The 22790-nt window shown below is 54.6% G+C and overlaps 1 protein-coding gene across 1 annotated transcript in view; it reads right to left on the bottom strand.

The window, feature by feature from the left end:
* ITGA11 (integrin subunit alpha 11) overlaps positions 1-22790 on the bottom strand; it is a 116071-nt gene that overhangs the window by 4939 nt on the left and 88342 nt on the right. The window contains exons 16-27 of the mRNA XM_080667661.1: positions 21613-21779; positions 20151-20293; positions 18603-18713; positions 14940-15025; positions 13751-13958; positions 9777-9875; positions 8245-8321; positions 6062-6151; positions 3955-4045; positions 2378-2491; positions 2087-2173; positions 103-213 (exon numbers count right to left, since the gene is read on the bottom strand). Of these exons, the coding sequence (XP_080523787.1) occupies positions 103-213; positions 2087-2173; positions 2378-2491; positions 3955-4045; positions 6062-6151; positions 8245-8321; positions 9777-9875; positions 13751-13958; positions 14940-15025; positions 18603-18713; positions 20151-20293; positions 21613-21779 (1384 nt within the window). The remainder of the gene's footprint in view (positions 1-102; positions 214-2086; positions 2174-2377; positions 2492-3954; positions 4046-6061; positions 6152-8244; positions 8322-9776; positions 9876-13750; positions 13959-14939; positions 15026-18602; positions 18714-20150; positions 20294-21612; positions 21780-22790) is intronic.

The following is a 22790-nucleotide window of genomic DNA, read 5'->3' as shown; positions in this document are numbered from 1 at the left end:
TCAGAGGCCTTGTCAGAAGGTGGCCCCTCCCCGGTGGGAGACTCCCCAGCACCCACCTTCTTCCCTTCTCCCCTGCCAGCCTTGCCCAGGTGCTCTACTTACTGCCTTTAGGGACCGCAGCCACAGGTTCCCCAGCAGATGGAAATGGATTTCCTGGTTGGGGGTCAGCCTCACATGGCAGTTGATGGAGACTATGTCAGAGTTGCTATGATTCTGAAAGAGAGGTGGGTCTCGGGGGGTGAGCAACCAGGCTCTGGGGGAGGGGTGGCAGAAACCTAGCTGTGACCTGAGAATGTGAGCAGAGGCTGGGCCACCAGAGAGATGGCTCAGCTGCACTGCGAGGCCAAGTAGGGTTTTGTTCTTTGGGGAGAGGGGCAGAGGACGGGATGAGGAGGCGGTAGGGGACGTGTGGTCTGGGGCTGCCAGAGGGTGGCTGGCTGGAGGACAAGGTAAGGGTGGTATATCTGATGCTGCATTTGAGGTTGTGCATATTGGATATATCCCAGGAACAAAATTTTGGTTCAATGTTAGGGAATCTATAAATGTCATCACCATATAAACAGCTTAAAGGAAAAAAATTAGATGATTACTGTAACAGATGCAGAAAAAGCATTTTAGGGAATTCAACTTCAGTTTGTGATAAAAGCTCCTGGGGAACTTCCTGAATCTGAATAAAGGGTATTTATAAAACACTTACAGCAAGTATCATATTTAATAATGAAAAATTAAAAACAATTCCTTTAAAATCAGGATCAAGACAAGACTGTCATTATTTCTGTTTATCATTACCCTGGAGGTCCTAGCCAGAGCAATAACACAAGAAAAACAATTTATAAGGCTTGAATGGTAAAGCTAAAGCTATTGTCGTCAGCAGATGGTATCATCTTAATAGAAAACCCAAACAAATCATCGAATACAGTTACAATGTATTCGGTTAAAGTTATTTGTATCACTCTTTTGCATCCACTTCAACCCTACCCAACCCCAAGTCTTCAGTAAAATGCACTACATTAAAAAAATTCTTTGTGCGAAGCTCTTGTTTGGGGAAATCAGATTAAAACAGCTAAGATTTTGTCTGGGTAAGGAATAATGAAAGCATGCACAGAAATAGGTGTCTGGGGACAGAGGCAGCTGTGAGGATATAAACCTGGAAACTAGCAGGTGTCTTAAGGAGGGCTTTGGGAGTTGAAGCTGAGCTGCCTTTCATTTCTGGGGCAGGGAGGCCCCAGTTGATGTCAATGTCTCCAATATAAGTCATGTATGTTCTGGCCCCCACAGCAGTGCTCCATCTGGCTTCCTCCCCTTCCCTCTGCTTATCTGTATCCGATGGCTCTTTTAGGCTCAAATGCAAGTCCACTAGCTCTGTTCTTTTTTAAAATTATTATTACCTTTTGGTCCCCTTCATTCATTTTCCCACTCTCACCCCCTGCTTCTGACTACCACCAATCTGTACTCTGTATGTATAAGCTTGATTTTTTTAAAAAAGGATTCCACAGATAAGTAAGATCATACAGTATTTGTCTTTGTCTAACTTATTTCACTTAGCATAATGCCCTCAAGGTCCAAATACATTGTCCCAAATGGCAAGATTTTTTCCTTTCTTATGCTAAATAATATTCTATTGCATATATCTATGTCTATGTCTATATATCATACCTATCATCTCTAGCTCTAGCTCTAGCTCTCTATATCTCATAATGTCTTTATCCACCGATGGACACCTAAGTTATTTCCTTATCTTGGCTGTTGTCTGCCATGAACATGGGGGTGCAGATATCTTTTCAGGCTAGTGTTTCCATTTTCTCTCACTGTTCTTTTACTCCAGTTTGCTCCTCTTGTCATTCTCTTGACACGTATCGCAGGCCTGTTCCCTGGCTTCGAGGCGCTCATTCTGTGTCCTGAGAGGTGGTGAGCTCACTGAGGGCAAGAGGTGCCTTTTCCTGATTGTTTCCTCTTGGTTTGAGGCTGGGCACACGGGAGCTCAACGAACTCTTACAAACTATGGGCCCAGGAGAGAAATAGCCCCGAGCTCAGGCAGCACTCTTTTTCCCCCATCCCCATGGCTCTCGGTTTGGGGGACACTCACCAGCTGTGGGGTGCGACTCAGGTCTTCCTCCGTCGGGGAATGCCGGTACTCGGTGCTGTTTCCCCAAACGTTACAGGACGTGTTCACCTGCAGGAGGGATACACACAGCCACTTCACTATCAGCACCGCCAAACTCAGCATCCGGGCGTTCCTTCTTCTGTGCCAGAGAAGGCCCAGCGGGCCGTGGTTTTGGGAGAAGGAGCTGGGGTCTGAGGGCTTGGGACACACCTAAGGGTATATCTGTCTCCGTCCGGTCCCCTCCCCTCAGCCAGCTCCTGAGGGCAGTGGTACCTGGTCGGTGAGGAAGTCCCTCAGCATCAGCAGCCGGTTGCCACTCCTGGTGGCGATGGGCACAGTGATCTTCATCATCACCCCGTGGACCGGGAACAAGCCCAAGTTCTGGATCTGTGGCCCGAGAGGGAGAGGTGTCGGTGCTCCAGCAGCAGCTGGGGGAGGGGAGGTGGAGAACAAGGTCCCCAGCCAGGCCTGGGAAACAGGCCTCTTCAAGCTCCCTGGCATTTTCACTGTGGGAGCTTTGAGGCTCTGCCAAGTCACCCCGGGGCTGCAGGGACCTGAGAGGGGTGGGCTCCTGCAGTAGGGGCGGCAATGAGACCGGAGAGCAAGGGTCACGTTTATTTTCAACTCCTCTTGGCTCTGGGGGATTTTGTTGCCTGGCACTGGTGGCCCCCTGGGGATGGAGATGGTGACAGCAATTAATTTTTTATGAGAGATCATTAATTAGTGAAGAATATAAATAGTGAGTGTGTGATAGTTCACATTCTAGCCATGACACATTTGGTGTTAGAGCTGCAGTGGTAACAAGGAAGGTTTTGGAATCAGAAAGACTGGGAATAGAACCCAGGGCTGCTGTCACGTATGAGCTGTGTGGTCTTGGGCAGGTTACTAAACCTCTTGGATGAGCCATCCAGGTCTCAGGGAGCCTGATGTGCAGTGTCCAGCTGTCAGCCTGCCTCTGACTCTCACACAGCATTCAGAGGTGGGGAGACTGCAGGCTCACCGAGGCAGGCATTGCTAAGCTGCCTCCTAATTCTCCTTCTCTCACCGTCCTTCGTGACAGAAACCACGACAAAAAGCTTCTTACAGCTAAATCACAACGTCTGGACAATGAGAGGTAACTGGAAGTGTGAGGAACTGCCAAGGAGTTTATTCCTGCTCTTTGTCCCTTTCTTCTTCCTGTTGCCTGTGGAATGAGGATGTGATGGCTGGAGCTGCAGCCTCCTTGGACTGTGAGGTGAACTCGAGGCTGATAATTGCATGTTGAGGATGGTGGAACATGAGGAGAGGGGATGCAACCCTGGATGACTGTGAAGCTGCCAACTCTGGACTCTTGTATGGGAGAGAATAAACCCTGGGGCGTTTAGACCACTTTTAAAAAATTAAAATAATTATGTGCAGCCACACCTAATTTTCACTGATACGTTCTCTCAGACCAGCCCTGTTATTTTCCAGATGAGGACTGAGGCCCAGAGAGAGGAAGTGACTTGCCTAAAATCATCCAGTGAGAGGGTAGCAGGGTGAAGGTGACCCTGAGCTCTAGCAATGATTTCTTTCTTTTTTTTAAAATTGATTTCAGAGAGGAAGGGAGAGGGAGAGATAGAAACATCAGTGAAGAGAGAGAATCATTGACCAGCTGCCTCCTGCACACCCCACACCGGGGATCAAGCCCACAACCTGGGTATATGCCCTTGACAGAAATCGAACCCTGACCTGGTTCATACGTCGACCGACACTCAACCACTTAGCCACCCGGGCTTGGCATTAGCAATGATTTCTGATTCCTCCCCTCCCAAGTGGGGGACCCTCGGCTCCTGCCCTTCACTCTCTTCCTGGCTCCCCTCCAGCCTCACCTTGAAAATGCAGTGGAATGGAGGCCCAATGCCATTGTAACTCTCCAGGGAGCTGTTGGGCTTGACTTCGTAGTGGCTCAGACTGCTGCTCCTGCAGGGACAGAGGACAGGCTGCCGTGACTCAGTCAGCATTGGCCAGGTGGGTAAATGAACAAAAAAGGGTGTGGGCATGGGCCTGTCTCCCCCTAGGCCACAAAAAATAGGTTTCCTCTTGTGCCCATCAGGAACACTGTGTTGGGAAGGTTTCTGAGCTCAGCAGGAATAACAGCTGACATCCAGCAGCAACGTCTACCTGGTGTGTGGGACGGGCACAAACCGGAAGTGCCAGTTATTTGCCACCCCTGCCCTAGACTCTCAGCCCAGGGCATGGCCTCTTTTGAGCGTGAACTTGCCCACTGTGCACCATTTCAGCCTCTAGTGGAGGTCGTGAGAGGGCCTGAGCTTGCTGTGTGTTTGCTGTTCTGTCCAGACGTCTCCATCTGCCTGGGAGCTCTCAGAGGAAGGCTGGGCCAGTGGCACACCCAGGGTGTGGGCAGTGTGAGCAGCCCCCATAGGGAGGAGCATTTTCTCACGGACGGCGTTTAGAATTGCTGGGGCAAGATGGTGATGAGAAGCAGAAGGAGTTAGTAGGTTTTATTATTATTTTAAAACTAGTGGCCCCGTACACGAAATTCGTGCACATTAAAAGGGGATTAATTAGAGGAAATAATTTAATATTGCTATTTGCCCTTTCTCTATAATAGAAGTGTCAGAGATGAAAGAAAATTAGTAAAATGTATATGAAAACCTTCCTCCTGTCAGAGTCTGGGGCACACCACGGGACCCAGAGTCAAGTCCCTGCCCACCCACATATGCCTCAAAATCACGTGAGACCCAGAACCACCCTCCGCCCCCGCATTGGGCAAGATCCAGACCCGGCCAGTCCCACCCTTGTCAAGCCCCGCCGGGCAGGGGATGTAGCCTCAGGTCCCCTGGCCCAGCGCCAGGATGGGGGGCATGGCCTGAGGTCCCCCAGCCCAGACAGGGGTGGGGGGCATGCCTTGAGGTCCCCCATCAAGCCCCGCCAGGTGGGGGACACGGCCTGAGATCCCCTGTCAAGCCCTGCTGGGTGGGGGGCATGGCCTGAGGTCCCCCATCAAGCCCTGCCAGGCAGGGGGGCACAGCCTGAGGTCCCCTAGCCCAGCACCAGGATGGGAAGCGCACCTTGAGGTCCCCCATCAAGCCCCGCTGGGTGGGGAGCACAGCCTGAGGCCCCCTATCAAGCCTGGTGCCAGGGTGGGGGGTGCGGCCTAAAGTCCCCTGTCAAGCCCCACCTGGTGGGGGGTGCGGCCTGAGGTCCCCAGGCCTAGCACCAGGACAGGAAGCGCACCTTGAGGTCCCCTGTCAAGCCCTGCCGGGTGGGGGCCGCAGCCTGAGGTCCCTTGTCAAGCCCCACAGGGGTGGGGGAGGGCATAGCCTCAGGTCCCTGCTGATTGCTGGTAAAGAACTTGGCCTCAGCTGTGGGTGCAGCTATCTTTGTGATGGGAGTGATGGTCAGTTAGCATATTCCCTCTTTATTAGATAGGATTCTCCACAGATCATGCCCTCCTTATTGCCTACACCTGGGTGGATACTGCCTGCTGCCCCGCCCTCCCCATTTGACCTGCTGAGAGCTCCCTAGGGGCCAGGTCTGCGTCTCCTCCTTCCTCTGTTTTTTATTTTTTTAAAATATATTTTTATTGATTTCAGAGAGGAAGAGAGAGAGAGAGAGAGAGAGAGATATTGTGAGAGAATCATCGATTGGCTGCCTCCTGCATGCCCCCTACTGGGGATTAAGCCTACAACCTGGGCATGTGCCCTGATGGAATCAAACCATGACCTCCTGGTTCATAGGCTGATGCTCAATCACTGAGTCACACAGCCCGGGCCTCCTTCCTCTGTTTTGATACTGTCTCCCCACCATGGATGAGGGAGCTCTGACCCCTCAGGGGCCCACTTGGCTCCATCTCATAGTCCCTCAGTACTGGGGCTGGCTTCTGGGGCCTCTGACCCTACCAGGGCTCCCCTGAGAGTACCCCATCTTAGGCCTCACTCCTCCCATGCCTCCCCTCCCTGGGCCCCAGCCCACCTGGTGAAGAGGATATCGGCCTCATATTTGAGGTGGAAGCGCAGCAGGGCCGTGTTGTCTTCCTTGGTGCTCTCCTCCTCGTCACTGTCACTGCAAGGAGAGCCAGGAGGCGGGGTCAGGGCATTGCCTTCCCTCCCTCTACCCAGCGGGAGGGTCTAAGTCACACTGGGAAAGAGCACCCCGGCTCCTGGAGGGCTCCTGGGCTGGTACCTCCCAGGCAGGGAAGGGCTGGGGCTGTGGGGAGCTGATGACATCAGCCTTTCTCTTTTATATGGTTAATACATTTATACAGGTTCCAGGTGTACAATTCTATAATACATCATCAGTATGTTGTATTGTGGGTTCACCACCCCAAGCCAAGTCTCCTTCCATCACCATTTATCCCCCCATACCCTCTTCTACCTCCTGCCCCCTTCTTAAGTGCAGCACATCTGGGCTGGTGTGGGGCAGGAAAAGACTTTGGATGGAAGCTGGGAGGACTATGTGGGTGAGGCCACTCATTGCGAGCCCTGCTCCTGGAGCCCCTCATGGGTCAGAGGGCAAAGCCTGTGCTGTGGGCCCTGAGGGCGATGATGCCCGTGGGACAAAGGCTGCCTGCTCTGCCCAAGGAGGGGAAGACAATGGGGTTCTCAGTAGAGCAGGCTGTTTATCCTTGGGCCCCCTCCCGGGCTGACAGGTGGGCACTCCCACAGGTTGGCTTTGCTGCCTTGAAAAGGCTGGAGAGTGAACTTAGGAGACGTTTGAAGGGATTTTTGTCAAATGTGCTGCCCTTTCCTGCACCATGAACAGGAAAGTAATTTCAGAAATAAAAAGGTGTGATTTCCTCGTCACATACCCTGCGCTCTGTTCCCTGCGGGAGCCTTTCCCCCGACAGGGGTTTAACTCAAAAGGGGATGGTAGTGGATTCACCGCACTGTACGGCCTGATTCTCCAGCACCCGCCCTGTGCGAGGACACACTGCGCAGGTGCACTCGTCTCCCGTGAGAACAGGTGCGAGGACACACTGCGCAGGTGCACTCGTCTCCCGTGAGAACAGGTGCGAGGACACACTGCGCAGGTGCACTCGTCTCCCGTGAGAACAGGTGCGAGGACACACTGCGCAGGTGCACTCGTCTCCCGTGAGAACAGGTGCGAGGACACACTGCGCAGGTGCACTCGTCTCCCGTGAGAACAGGTGCGAGGACACACTGCGCAGGTGCACTCGTCTCCCGTGAGAACAGGTGCGAGGACACACTGCGCAGGTGCACTCGTCTCCCGTGAGCAGGATCGTGCTTTCTCAGAGCAGGAAGGGCATGAGGGGGCCTGAGGGTATCCATACAGTTTACAAACTGTCTCGGGTCACGTGAGAATTCCACCCACATGCACAATTTGTTGAACCACAGACATGCTGGTGGTTGATCCCCAGTGCTCCCTCCCGCGACCTCTGACTTGGGTGTGACTGAGTGTATGTATGTGCATGTGTTGGAAGGCTGGTGTTTGGCTTGCCTTCAGTATTTATTTCTCAGCGAGGAAAAGTTCTCAGGAGGGTTTGGGCCATTTACAAGGCTTCAGAGTTATCAGATCCCTTCCTGTCTCCCTTCCCACACAGAGAATGTAATTCTGTGAAAAAGAAAAGAGTGTTTACTACCCACACAGGGGGATTCACCCTGTGAACCTATAGCAAATTCCCTGGGAGGGAAACAGACAGACTTATACAGAGTAAGGGACACTCTTTTAAAAATGGACACATTTCAAAGAGGAGAAAGGTGAGCAAGACAGAAAGAGCCCTGGACAAAGAGTAGGACACTAATGCTCAGGTCCCAGTTGTGCTGTGTGTCGTTGGGAAATTCACTCAACCTCTCTGAGCCTCCCCTTTCTTACCTATAACTTGAGGTGGGGGGGGGGAATAACCCCTGCTTTACCTATTTTAGGGGCTACAGTGAGGACTGACAGCTATTGTATGCACAGTGCTTTATAACTGGTTTTTAAATAGCTGCTATATAGAAATACTACATGAAGATAAAGGTATTATTTATCTTCCAAGAATAAATGGTGGCCGCAGCAGGCAGCGGGTGGCCCTCATTTGAAGACTGACCAGGACCCCACCCCTTTGGGGCAGTTAGGGACAGGGCTTGGCGGGAGACTCAGTGCGGGGAGGGGCAGAGCAGGTGTGCAGGAGGGAGAGGGAGCAGCCAGGCCCTGACCTGCCGGCTGTGAGCTGGACCTCCAGGTGGTGCAGGAAGACGGATTTGCTGAACTCGAAATCTAGACGGAAAGCCACCTGCAAGGAAGAAGTCACTGGAGCTGGGGTGGCTGGGAACTTCGAGTCTGGGCATTGCCTGACCCGCCCTCCCACCCCCCTGCACCCTTGGGTGAGCCCTGCTGGCTGGGAGTGGCCAGGTGCTGAGTAACGGCCTGAGGCCAGTGAGGGGGACACAGCCCGACAACGGCTCCTCTGGCGGATTTTCTGACTGTGGGGCAGCCCCCTGACCTCCTCTGTTTTTTTGTTTTTAGCTTCAGGCAACTAGAAGGCAGCAAGCCCAACTTCAGACTCTGTAGGATTTTCACGGGGAGGGCTTGCTGGTGGGAAGGGGAGCTGGCTGTCACCACACAGCACAGCCTGTGGGGGCCTGACACGGCGGTAGGACAGGCCTCCCACCCCTCGTTCTTGCGTGGTGGGTTGAGGCCTGAAGAAGCGTGATGGTTGCCCAGGGCCACCCAGAGGTTAATAGGCACCTGCCTCCTTGTCCAGCAGCCCTCTGGCCACTCTGATGGCCTGGTCTTGCCACTTCCCTTGGCCTTTGCCCAGGAGTGGACCTGGGTCCCTGACTATGGCCCTATGACATCTGACCCTCCTCTCTGCCTTCCCCACTATGGGGGAGGGGCGGGGTGCTGGGGCTTTGCACAGACCACTGTGCTCTTCCTAAGTCTGACCCTCCTGGAGTTTCCCAGGAGACCTGGGGTCCCCTTCTCCCAGGAGTGGCAGGGTGGGGAGCTTGTGCTGCCCCCTGGGACTTCAATCTAGAGCTCCTGGTTTGTCAGAGTCGCACCCCGAAACTACCATCTTGACTTGCAGTTCCACTGGGAGGTTCTTTCATAAGGAGCCCTAGTTCCCCTCCTTGCAGACCCTGCACCTGGGAACACACTGCTGCTCTCTGACTGGCTCCTGCCTTGAGCGCCCCTCCATTGGGTCCAGCTTTACAAGCAGCTTAGCTCAGGCCTTCTCTTGCTCCAGAGCCCTCAGTGGCTGCCCACTGCCCAGGGTGATGGGCAAACGCCCCCACAATCTGTAGTTCTCCTCCCCTTCCCCTTGAATTTGCTTCTCTCTCCATGTCACACACCTATACCCTTGTCACATGCACTTTGAAGCACGTGGTAGGTGCTTGAGAAATGTTAATTTTCTCCCTATGCACAGCACCGAGACAGTGGCTGGATATTTAGACGACTTGTTAGTTTAAAGGATTTAAAGGGCAGTGGGACAATGGCTGAGGGAGGTGGGGTGGCAGGGAAGGGGCCTGGTGCTCTCCCGGGCGGTTGCCTCCTGCCCCGGGGATGTCTGGCTGGTTAGATCATTTGAATGTCATTGCATGGGAGAAAAAACTAACATACTTAAAGCCCACCCTCAGGCCTCTCCATCCCTCCCCAGTCCTCCTTTCTGCTCACCTCCATTTCTCTTGCCTCCCTGAGCCTCCCAGTACCCGCCCTGTTGCCTCCCCAAACAGCCCCCAGCCTCAACCTTGGCCTTGGCCCGGAAGAAGGGGTAGCTGACATTGCAGACTTTCTTGTGGAGTCTCCTCTCCTCGTTCACACACTCGATGCTGCCGTCGGAGTCCTCCTGTGGCGGGGGGGGGGGGGGGGGGGGTTTGATATGGTGGGGGACAGGGGGCAGCAGTTAGATGGGGCCTGAGACCCAAGTCACCCAGGTCTGGGGGCACCCTTACCCCCCATTGCCCACTCTGAAGCAGCAGCACAGGCCCCCTGACGCTGGGACCACAGGGGCGCTGGAGGCTCAGGTGTGGCAGTGATGGGGACACTCTCAGTGGTGCTGGGTTGTGGATAGAGGGGTTCAGAGCTCCTGTGCACACCTTGTCATTCCCTCTGTATCAACCCAGGACTCAGGACTTATTCTGCTTACAGCTGGGGACACGGAGGCCTTGAGATGGGAAGTAACTGGCTCAGGCCACCGGAAGTGGCCCGAATTGGGATTCAAAGGCTCTCCAGTCTGGCTGTCCTGCCTCCCTCTGGCTTTGCAGCCCTTTAATTGGCCGCATGTCTTTCTATCAGAAGGATTGCAAAGGATCTCTGTGAGCCAAGAAATGAGGGTTTTGGGGTCTCACATGACTTTGTGATCCAGAATAACAGTGGGTGGGATATGGGCTGACTCCTGGTGGGGAACTGTGGGGATTTTTCTGAGTCTATTCCACCTCCCTCAGGGCTGACTGCTCCCTTGTCATGAGCCTCCCCCTCCCCCCTGAGCCCCCGCTGCCAGCAGACTTGCAGGCAATGCTTCTTTCTCTTTCCTTTTCCTGTGGCTAACCTTCTCCAAACCCTCCCACCACTGTCTGGTTCAGCAGCAGGTCACTCACTGGCTGCTGGACTGGCAGAGTTTAGGGGGGCGTGCCACTAGGCTCCCCAGCATGCCTGGGGCCCCGCTGGGCTAGCTGAGCCCTCAGCACAGGTCTGGGGGAAGGGACTCACACACAGTATGTGGTTACATGCTGCTGGTTGTGCACTCATTTGCTTGGGTCTCATTTTGCTCATCTGTTAAATGGGGATGATAGTACCTACCACATTTAGTTGTTATGAGGATTAAATGACACAATGCATGCAAGTGCAGGGCCTCATTCAATGCCCAGACTCTTGTAATCATTCCATGTGTGGCAGCTATCATGAGGGATATTTATCCCCATCGTGGGTACTGCACCACTGGGCACAGGCATGTGTGGATGTGGAGATACATCTGTGTAGACTGTGTGTGTCGGTCTGCACATGAGTACATGCATGTGCATGTGCCCCGTTGCATGCACATGTAGTATTTGTGTTTGCTTGGATGTTTATGTAGGTTTGTATGTTTTTGCATGTGTGTGTACAAAGTGTGTGTGGTAGACAAACACATCTGTATTTGGCTGAGGGGGTGCTCTCCTTGGCCAGATGGTGGGGTCGGGGGTGGGAAGACAGAGGAGAGGCTGGTCTCCAAGCTGTGAGCATCTTCTGGCTGGGGCAGACGGCGGCATCTGTGGAGGAGCCAGGCTGCAGGCCAGCCCCACACACCACCCGCGTGTGTGTGGACACAGCCCTTGACAGAACACATTTCCCACATCTCTTTTCCTTCACTCACTGCCAAGCCCCTCCATGCCACAGAAAATTCCACGATTCCTTCCTCCCAGGGCTATGAATAGACACAGGCTTATAAAGTCTGGGCCAGGGAAGCAGAAAACAGTGGCTGCAGGTTTGAGGCTCAATTTCCCCTGGAGACAGATACAAAGCCTCTGGGCAGGAGAGGCTGGGGAAGACTGTCAGACGGGCCCCTCATCTCAGGGCTGTGGAGGAGGCTGGCGGTAGACCTGGGCCTGAGAGGGCCTGAGTCTGGGGCGGTGCTGGGCAGCGGCTCTGCAGTGGGGGTGAGGACAGAAAGGCACTGACACCTGGTCCCCCACTCTGGGCTTCACGAGGACACTCTGAGATCAATGAGAACAGAGACTGTATCTGAGGGGACCTGGGACACCCCAGCACCCACTGTGACAACGATGTCTTAGTTTTACTCAACAAACATGTCTGGAGGCTCTTCTGTGTGTCCATCCCTGGCCCAGCCCTGGGGACAGATGTGGCTAAGTCAGGGCACTTGCACCCCGGGAGTCCAGGGCTAGCACAGGGCAGCACTCTGACACTGGTGATTTTCTTGGAGCACACACAGGCTGTGCCACAGAGCTGTGCGGGACCTACGTGGCCCGTGGGAAGGAAGCCCAGAGAGCGTGACATGAGGACTACGCCTGGTCCTGAAGAGCAGCTCAGGAGCCACTTACTAGCTGGGTGGTCCTGTTCAGGCCATTCAACCCTTCTCTATGCCTCAGTTGCCTCCTCTGTAAAATGGGGATACTACTACCACCACCACCACCACCGCCACCACCACCTCCATCACCATCATCACCATCACCATCATCACCATTATCACCATCATCACCATCACCACACCACCTCTACCACCACTACCACCTCCACCACCACCACCACAACCATCACCACCACTACCATCACTACCACCACCTCTACCACCACCACCACCACCACCACAACCATCACCACCACCATCACCATCTCCACCACCATCACCACCACCACCACCACCACCACCTCCATCACCATCACCATCATCACCATTATCACCATCATCACCATCACCACACCACCTCTACCACCACTACCACCTCCACCACCACCACCACAACCATCACCACCACTACCATCACTACCACCACCTCTACCACCACCACCACCACCACCACCACCACCACCATCACCACCACCATCACCATCTCCACCACCATCACCACCACCACCACCACCACCACCTCCATCACCATCATCACCATCACCATCATCACCATTATCACCATCACCACCACCACTACCATCACCACCACCACCTCCACCACCACCACCACCACCACCACCACAACCATCACCACCACCATCACCATCTCCACCACCATCACCACCACCACCACCACCACCACCTCCATCACCATCATCACCATCACCATCATCACCATTATCACCATCACCACCACCACTACCATCACCACCACCACCTCCATCACCATCTCCACCACCACCACCACCACCACCTCCATCACCACCTCCACCACCACCACCACCACCACCTCCTCCATCACCATCTCCACCACCATCATCATTATCACCACCATCACCACCACCACCTCTACCACCACCACCACCACACTCCATCACCATCACTACCACCACCACCACCACCTCCATCACTATCATGCCAAGAGCTGAGCACAGTGCTGGGCATTGTAAGTGGTTACTGAGAAGGAGCAGGGGCTTGTTGGGCAGAGGAGGGAGGGAGCCCCAGGCAGGGGACCGTGGTGGGAGGGCCTTGGTGTGAAAGAGCAGGTGTGTGGGAAACAGCGGTGGCCAATGGGGCTATAGATGTGGAGGAGAGGGCAGAAGCAGCAGGTGGTCAGGGGGAAGCAGGGAAGGGCCTTGGATGCCATAATAAGGAGTTTGGAATTTGTTGTGAAAGTAAGCGGGAATGATGGGAGGTTTTAAAGTAAGAGTAACCTGTTTTAATTCTTGTTGGAAGGCCCCTTCTGAGAAAGCTGGAGGTATATGTGCTGGTGCGCATACGCTTGGTGTATGCGTGTTTATGCGTGTCTGTGTGTGTGAGGGCCAAGGACAGGGACTGAAGGACTTTCCTTCCCATGTTCCTGAAGGGCTCAGACTCCCTTCGACTGCTGGTTCTCAATCCTGGTGGTACACTACCTCCATCTGGGCAGCTGATCCAGGCCCCACCCAGACTAGATCCAGGCCCCACCCAGACTAGATCAATTAGAAGTTTGGGGAGAAGTCTGGTCACAGGAGTTTTTAAGCTCCCTGGTGGATTCTAATGTGCAGCCAGGCCTGAAGCCCCCTCTCCTGCCTCTGCCCTTCACCTCAGGCAGCCTGGGCAGGTCACTGTGGTCTTACCCTCTGGATCAAGCTGGCAAACTGCAGGTTTGCTGACTGTGAAATATTTAGGACTGTGCTATAGGCGTTCTCGCCCCTGTTCTCCAGCATGGCCTCCACCGCCACCCGCCGGCGCGTGCTCTCTATGATGAAAACCGTGGTGTCAAAGGACAGCGTGTATGCGGAGCAGTCCTGAGTAGGCTTCCTCAGCACCCTCTGGCAGTACTCCCTGCAGGAAAGAGACCCCAGGGATCAGGCCGATAGAGGGGGGAGGTGGGGGTAGACCTTACTACTCATGCATCACCTCTCTGCTCAGCATCTTTTCCTTTTGGCTTTGGCTGCCAGGAAGCTCAGAGCTAAATGCAGAGATTATTCTGATTATTAGCCTAGGTCCGTGGTCGGCAAACTGCGGCTCACGAGCCACATGCGGCTCTTTGGCCCCTTGAGTGTGGCTCTTCCACAAAATACCACGGCCTGGGCGAGTCTATTTTGAAGAAGTGGCGTTAGAAGAAGTTTAAGTTTAAAAAATTTGGCTCTCAAAAGAAATTTCAATCGTTGTACTGTTGATATTTGGCTCTGTTGACTAATGAGTTTGCCGACCACTGGCCTAGGTGCTTGGAATATTTGCTTCATCCTTCTACAAGTGGCTATTTCTATTTTTTGTATATGTCTTCTATCTAAATCATCTCATAGTTGTTTAAAAATTGAGCACAAAAAAGTTGAAAACATAAATTCAAAATAGGATATTGTTCCTTCCTCTTCCTTGTAGGCTAGTTTGTGTCTTCCAGGGGATTGCAGGCACCCTCTGCTAGTCTCCTCAGCATGGAGCTCACGCAGCCAGTCCATGAACCTTAAAGGTCACCTAGTCTGGGACTGGAGGATGAGGACCTGGATCTCCAGGGCCCTGGTCTCCACCTTTTGTCTGTTTTCTAGTATGGGCTCCTTTTTCCAAACGAAGTTTGAAGGGGTTTGATTAGACTAGCAGGTTTCATTTTATACAGTAGGCAACTGAGGCCCAGAAAAGGAGGAGACTTGCCTGAGGTCACACAGGAGTTAGAGGCAGAGCCTGGACTAGACCCAGGCTCCAAGTTCAGTATTTGACCCCTGCTGCTTATGAGAAGGAACTAATCCAGGGCCCTGGGATTCCCAGCGGCACCAGCAGGGAAGAAAGAGGAGTCAGGGTAGGGGCCTGGGGAGGAGCCAGACTCACATGGCTGTGGGCAGGTCACTGTGGGCATCCAGCAGGAGGTCAGGGACACAGTGCTCGTCCTCGTTGCAGCCATTCCAGAAGGGAACCTGGACCGGGAGAGCCCGGGGGCGGGTGGCTGGGTAGGAAGCCCACAGCCTGGAGTCCACGTCCCTCACCCCCACAGCACACCAGCTCCTCTCTCTAGTGCACTGGACATGGGCTTTGTCTTTTCTGCCCTTATCCGACACCGCACTGCCGTTTCTCATGCTTTTGCATAGACTTTCCCTTCTTTAAAACATGGCTCAAAACTCAACTCCTCCTGGATCCCTCTCAGATCTTAACTGAGCTGGTAGCACAGAGTACCCATTTCCCCAGCAGGTCAGTTCCAGCGAACACGCATTGGTTATCTCTGTGAGTGGCTATCCTACGGCTATCGGATGAGGAAGACACAGATTCTGCTCTCAGCTCATGGGGAAGCTGGATGTGTGAACAACTAATTCTAGTGTGAAATGTGCAAAAAAGAAACCTGTGTGGCAAATAGAAGAGGCAGAGGGAGGAAACAGGTATTTTGTCCTCTAGATGGTCAGAGGAGGCTTCAGAGAAGTTCAGGGAAGTTCTGAAGGATGGGCCAGTTAGCTGATGGGCCAGAGGGAGAGGACAGTCTCGGAGAACGGAAGAGCCTGTGCAAAGGTCCCGAGGCACGAAGCAGCATGGGAGTTGGGGAAATGGCAGGTAGTTTGGTGTTGCTATAGGAAGGGGTAGGGGAGACGGAGAGATGGCCAGGGGCCAGTTCCTAAGGGCCTTGGGGTCATGCCTGACAACGGATAGGACCCACTAACTGCCTTTGGCAGGGAGTGAACTGCCAGGCCTGTATCCTGAAGGCCCCCTCTGGCTTCCATGGGTGGATGAACTTGAAGAGTCAAGAGCAGAGGCAGGGAGACCTCGGAGGAGGCTGCTGAAATGTTCATGAAGGAGGTGATGACGGTGTCAGTGTGGTAGTGGGTGTGGAGAGGAGAAAACAGGTCATGGATCTCAGGGAGGGACCAGTGGGTCCTGGCTCCCAGGGCGAAGGGAGAAAGGGTCCAGGATGTTGGGTGAGTCTCTCTTTTCGTGTCTGGAAGGATGGCTGCTCCTAAGTGGAGGGGCACGCTGGCTTAGGGGCACATCCAGTTTAGGGGCATGTGGAGCTTGATGTGCCCGTGGCCCATCCAGGCAGTTGGGTACTCAAATCAAGCCCCTGAGGAGCAGCAACTGTCACTCCCAGCCCAAACCCAGGGAGGGGAAACAGGTGCCACCGAGGCCAGGTGTCTCTTAAATTCATTAACTTTTCTCAAAGGCGAGCTCCTGGCCTTTACTTATGCTCGTAGTTGAGACTCATTTCTATCAAGCCCGCCCCTCAGCTTCCCCATCCCAGGGTGGGATGGGGGGTGGGGAGGGAGGGGAGGAGGAGGATTTGCAGCTAGAAGCAGGCACACTGTAATAGCGCCAGGAAAGAGGACGGCAGAGCCATATGAAGTTGGGCAAAGAGAGGTCATTCTGTGAAGGGCCATAGTTCAAGACACTTTGGTAGCCTCAGGGGCTTCACTGTATTCCAGCGACCACGCCGCTTAGGTGATTTCAAGTCTCCAGTGAAATAGGTCCCGCCTCTGCCCAGCGTGCTGTAAGAAGTGTGGAAACTCCACACTAGAATTAGTTGTTCACACATCCATCTTCCCCATGAGCTGAGAGCAGAATCTGTGTCTTCCTCATCCGATAGCCCTAGGATAGCCACTCACACAGAAGATAATAATAACCTTCGGGAAAACTCCTATCCAGTTCATTAAAAGGAATACTTTAATGTCATAGCAGCTGTTCTACTCAATTATATGGAATGGCTCATTCCCCCAAGACAGTGGTCGGCAAACTGCGGCTCGTGAGCCACATGCAGCTCTTTGGCCCCTTGAGTGTGGCTCTTCCACAAAATACCACGGCCTGGGCGAGTCTATTTTGAAGAAGTGGCGTTAGAAGAAGTTTAAGTTTAAAAAATTTGGCTCTCAAAAGAAATTTCAATCGTTGTACTGTTGATATTTGGCTCTGTTGACGAATGAGTTTGCCAACCACTGCCCCAAGAGGTCAGTGCTGGGTGTTTAACAGAAACTAACTAAGACTGTAGAAGAGTGATGAGAAGAATGTTGCTAATTTGTTGGGGGCTAGGCGTCCAGATTAACAGGATTTCTAGAAGCTTCGCTGCTTTGCAAGCCCTCAGTAGTGTGCCCCAGACTGTCTTTTACGGCTCGATTTCTCACCTTTCCTTTAGACATCTCTTCACCTTGCTGTTTTCCACTTCCCTGCCAGTGCTCCTGGAGTGAAGCCCATCCTCCTCATCTCGGCATATCATCCGTTAAGATCTAGTCAAAAGCCACCTCCTCCAGGGAGTCCCTCCACCCTATCATCTGATTGCTCGATTACACTTCCTCGGAGCTCTTCGACCTGGCCGGTGACCCTTGTCACCAGCTTGCATCGAGATCACCGGTGTCAGAGCACTGAGTACCCTGCGCATGAATCTGCATCATGTGCTTCCCCGTGTGTGTACAGTGAGTGACACATACTCAGTCATGTGCTGTCATGGCTTCGTAATGACTGTGATGGGGAAAACATTGATGACTGAGTGCATCAGCTCGTCCCCTCTCCTGGCTCTGCCAGTCCAGTTCTCTCCCGCTCTACTGCATTTTAAGGCAGCGGCAGCCTCTCTTACGCATTTGTGACTCAGAAGCAGGAAAGGAGGGGAAGGTGTGAAGGTTGAGGGTCTGGCGGCAGAGTGTGGGAGGTCTCGGAAGGGGGGATGCCAGAGGAGCAGGGGACTTGATCGAGGTGAATGGGAGCAAAGAGGGGATTTTCAGAAGTGTTAGTATTGGAACCCTTTTATGTTGGAGAAATACATGGAAGAACGTGAGTTGAGTATCTGAAATTTTGTTTGCCGGCTGGATTCTATGCAGTAATTCTCAGAGGCATTCTCAGAGACCAGACCTCACAGGTCACAGTCTGGAGAGCTTTGCGGTCTGTTTAGAGCTGTTTACTAAATCCCGAGGGCTTAGGTCTGAGATCCTGCTGTTTACACATTTGCCTGGTTTCCCAGCACAGCTCGGACAGAATTGGTGCCCGTCTGACATCTCCTCTGAGTGGCATGCGTAAGGAGTGGCAGATGGCGGGGCATCTCGTGTCAGATTTCAGAAGATTCTGATGCCCCTCGAGCCAGGGAATAGAAAACGTGGGTGAGGGTGGGGCCCGAGCCCAGGATGAGGTGAAAGCACCTGTTTTTGGAATACTTAGGAGCAGGTGGGAAGGGTGTCTGCTGTCAGCCAGTCATTCAACAAGCAGCAGACCAGGCCCTCTCAGGCCTCCAGTGCCCTCATCTGTAAGCGAGGCAGCGATCAGATCTGAGGCCCCTCAGGTCCTGTGACCCACTCAGTGCTCGCTCACCCTGTGCTGGGATGCGGGGGGCCTTCAATAGGAGGCCTGGTCCTTCCCCTCAAAAGATGGTTCAGCACAGGCCACAGGGAGGCGGGAGGGAGCGTGCTGCGGGTTTGCGGGCAGGTGCAGGGGAATTCCTTCGGGGCTGCCCCCCTCAGGTCTGGGCTTCTGGGAGGAGGCAGGGGCGTGGCTGGGCATGCACCGGGGTTGTGCGCCCTGTGTGCCAGAACGTACCGAGACTCTGAGGGTAGTGGGCCAGCCGTCGTCCAGCATGGGGCCGTGGTCGGGGTCCTCCAAGGAATACTCGACTGAGAAGGCCACTGGCTTCACGTAGTCAGCGGTGTCCTGTGCGGGAGGAGGGGAGGGCGGGTGAGGGCAGAGCGGGCATCCGTTCCTGGGCCGGGATCACTGAGAGGGACGTCACCTCCCTGAACCAGGAGGGCAGTGCCCTGTGGGCCCTCAGCACGAGGACAGGGGAGAGGAGCTGCCGTGGGGGCTGGAGGTTCCCAGTCGGGGCCGCAGCTGGAGAGTGTGTCCCTGGACAGGACCCTGGGCTCGGCCGTGGCCACCTGGCTGCTTGGGTGCCTCACCCAGCTCCTGCTCCTTCTTTATGGCCGGGCACCCATCTCCCAGCACCTCCACCTCCAGGCAGCCGGGCAGCACCCATCCCCACATCCTGTCCAGACCCGTCACCGCCCCTGCCACGTGGCTCTCAAGCTCCTGGTTGTGTCCGTCTTCCCCCCTCCGAGCCCTCTCAGCACAGGCCTGGCTCTGTGACAGGGCTGACTCTGTGTGTTAAACCCATGAAGGACCAAGCCTGTGGCCAAATAGGGGTGATTCCCGTTGTTCTATGTATAGGCGGTAAGAGGGATGCTTGGAGGTGCCTGAAAAATCTCCCCCAGGGAACCCCGATCCTGACACGCGTGGCTTCTTTGTATTAAGGCAGTAGCTCCCAAACTTGAGGTGCTGCAGGATCCCCGGGATGGGGGAAGGGCTGTTAAAACACTGAGTCCCACCCCCAGAGTTTCTGACTCAGTAGGTCTGGGATGGGGTTTGAAAACGTGCATTTCTAACGAGGTCCCAGGTGATGGGGATGCTGCTGGTCCTGGGGCCACACTTTGACACCCAGTTGCCAGCACATCAGAAGAGGCACCCTATGAACAGACGCGAGGACTTCTCACCCCCACTAGCTTTCCTGACTTTGCCCATTGCATCCTGGGCCAGGGGGCTCTGAGTGCCCTGTGCTTGTGTCCCTGAGGCTGGAGCTGTGGCCTGGGTACTTGACGTTTCTTTATCCATTAAATGGGGCACCAGGCCCTCATGGGTTCTCCCTCTCTGCCAGGCTGGCCTCTCTCTGTCCCTCCTCCCAGCTTGTCCACCTCACTGGCCTCACCTGGATTCATTTTCAGCCGATGCCTGCTTATTCTTTTTTCCCAAGCCACGGTCCCTGCTGGCTGACCCTGCTCTTCCCACTAGCCCTCACTGCGCGCACCCTCCACATTTCGTCCCGCTAAAGAAACAGTGGGCGCTTGAGAGCTGGAAGAAGGGGTTTCGGAGGAGGGCACTGTCAGTGGTAGGTAGTGTGTCCCAATGGCCTTTTCTCTGGGGCCTGAGTAGGGGGTGGCCACGGTCTAGGGCACTGCCCGCTGGCTGCCCCCCTGAGGTCTGCTGGCACCCGCTGAGCTCTCTGGCTCTCCTGCGGCAGCACCCCCATCCAGCTCCGTGTCCCCTTCCTGTTGGAACTTGGGTTCTGCTAGTGGGGCTGCAGGGCGTCAGGCTCACCAGGACATGGAAGTTGATGCGGTCACAGTGCTCCTGGCCGGAGGAGAGCAGGACAGCCCTGTTTGTGTATCGGTCCCCACCCTCGTCCATGTGGGCGCGTGGCGTGTACCGCCTCTCATCCATGGTGGCATTGTACCTGATGCCTGGAGGAGGGAGAGGGCAGGACCCTGAAGGCAAAGCCACATTTCCACCCAAGACTGTTTGCCTCTCATTTAGAACAGCCTCTGGGAAGTCAGCCTCCTCCAGGAAGCCCTCCAGGCAGGCCAGCAAAGAGCTGCTCCTCTCCCCTCAGGAGGCCCAGGGTGGGCAGGAAACGCCCATGCAGAGAACAAGTGATGAAGGAGAAAGAAGGAAAGAAAGGAACCGACGAGAAGAAGAAGGCAGAGGAGGAGGAAGGGAAATGAGGCTGACAGTGAGGGGAAAGAGAAAGAGGAAGAAATGGAGGGAAAGTGAATGCAGTAGGAGGAGAGGACACAGAACCAGAGTCAGGGTGATGCCCGTTTGAGCCCCTCCTGGATTCAACCCACCTTTCCGCCTCTGCCCTTTCCTCTCCCCAGCGCTCACCCTCGGCTCTGGGATCCCAGCATGTCAGGCTCAGAGCCTCCCATCACACTAGTGGGGGAGGCTGGCCAGCTCCCACCAGCTTCCCACCACTTCCTCAGACTTAAGACCCTGATCTGGGGTTGGAGTCCTACAGCCTCCTCCCCTTCAACGAGGCGGATCTTTCACAGATTCCAGGAAGGCCCAGGCCTTTCTGGAACCCAGCCGGTCCTCTGGGTGCGCCAGGTCCTGGCATCTTTCTCCTTTCATAGGTCACAGCTGAGAGAAAGGCACACCACCCAGGCCCCACTCTGTTCTCATCTTCCCCCCGACACCTGTTTCTTCTTCGTCTGGTTGGCCCTGCTCCTTGGCTGAGAAGCTCTCTGTAACCCCCACTTCCTGCACAGCCCGGCCTGGTCCCAGAGCCTGCAGCTGGCACCTCCTAGGGCTGCCTGGGCCCAAGGCTGCCACGAGCAGTGTCTGACCCCAGCCTTGGCCGGAAGTGAAGTGATGAACCCTCAGAAGCGCACCGCCCTGCTGCAGACTCACACCTCCTCCTCGGAGCAGAGCCCACTGCTACAGGGTCTCCATCGCCTGATCCCTGTCTCCAGCTCCCCTACTGGGTCTGAGTTGCCCTGCATCCAGGCTGACTTCATGGCGTTCGCACCCAGTTTACTCCACTGCTTCCAGTCCTCTGTTCTGATCCAAACTGCACCCCAACTATTGCCTTCTTCTCCTGGCCTTTCCTCCGGTCACCGCTGCTCACTGGCACGATATCCCCTCTGTCCTTTCCAATTAGAGTGTCAAATGGGCATCTAGCAGTCATCAAAGGTGTGACCTGGTACTTAAATCCCAGTGAAAGCCCAGGTTTTGAAATAGAGCAATCCTGGCATCCATGGGGGAGAGGGAGGGCCTGGTTTACCAACTGTCGCTGTTTGGAAGTGCGGTGCCAGGAAGACGGGCGTGAAGCAGAGGAAGGCGGCCAGGCAGGTGGCGTCTCTGCCGCTGCGCTTGCAGTCCCTGTGGAAGATGTTGATCTTGGGCGGCTCGAAGTGGAGGCTGGCGTTGATCTGAACCACGGGGCGGGACCTGGAGAAGAAGGGCGGCAGCTGGGGTAGGGTGGGCCCAAGGCGGCCCAGCTGTGACCTGGGGGAGGTGGCAGGCGGAGAGCAGATGGGAGTGGAATACGCAAAACCATCACTGGAGGGTGAGGCAGTGTGTGGGGACGGTGGGTAGAGAGGACCCTAGTTGTGGAAGAACTGGGCAAAACAGGCACAGGTGACCAGGGGCCGGCTCAGCGACCCCCTTGCTCCTTGAGGCAGCCCTTCACTGTTTTCCTTGCTGCAGACCACACTGACTTCCTTTGGCCGCCTCGTCACGTTTAGAGCAGTGGTTTCTAACCCCGGATAAACGTTAGAGTAATCGGGAGAGCTTGAGAAATCCCGTGCCCAACTTGCATGCAGAATCGGCATCGCCATGTCTTAAAGCGGTGCTTCTATATTTTAACACTGGCACGTCTCTCGGGGGCCTGGGAGAATGCGGACCTGATCTATAGGTGGGCACAGATGCTGCATTTCTAGCAAGTTCTAGGGATTGCTGATGCTGTTGGTCCCTGGACAGACTTTGAAGGGCTTGTGTGAAAGCTCCCAGGTGAGTCCAGTGTGCAGCCGCAGGAGGGACCCGCTCCCTGTCCTGGAGATTCCACACCCACCCACCTGGCACCACCCGTCCAGGCAGCCAAGGAAACTCACTTACTCGTCCGCTGGTCTAAGTCAAACCTATTTTGGGAAGGAAATGCATTGCCTTTCCAAACCACGCGTGGATATGAAAAGAACTAAGTGTAGTGGGACGTAGATGCCTCAGAGTTTCCGCGTGACTGTCTGTGCTAACACTCTGCTCTTTTTAGCATAAGGGGCTGCTGTGTACTCGCTGTGGAGTGAGAAGGGTGGATTTGAGTCTTGGCTCCATTGGTTCCTCCTAGTCACATGACCTCGCCCACAGGAATTGTAAGTATCAAAGCAGGTAAGTGAGACAGTGTGGTGTGTAAATATAATAGCTCATCTCAGCGGTTCTCAAACTCAGCTATCCATTGGAAACAAA

Source organism: Plecotus auritus, assembly GCF_963455305.1.
Source record: "Plecotus auritus genome assembly, chromosome: 1".
NCBI lineage: Eukaryota > Metazoa > Chordata > Mammalia > Chiroptera > Vespertilionidae > Plecotus > Plecotus auritus.
The sequence above is the reverse complement of the archived record's forward strand: the minus strand, read 5'-3'. Positions and strand labels throughout refer to the sequence as shown.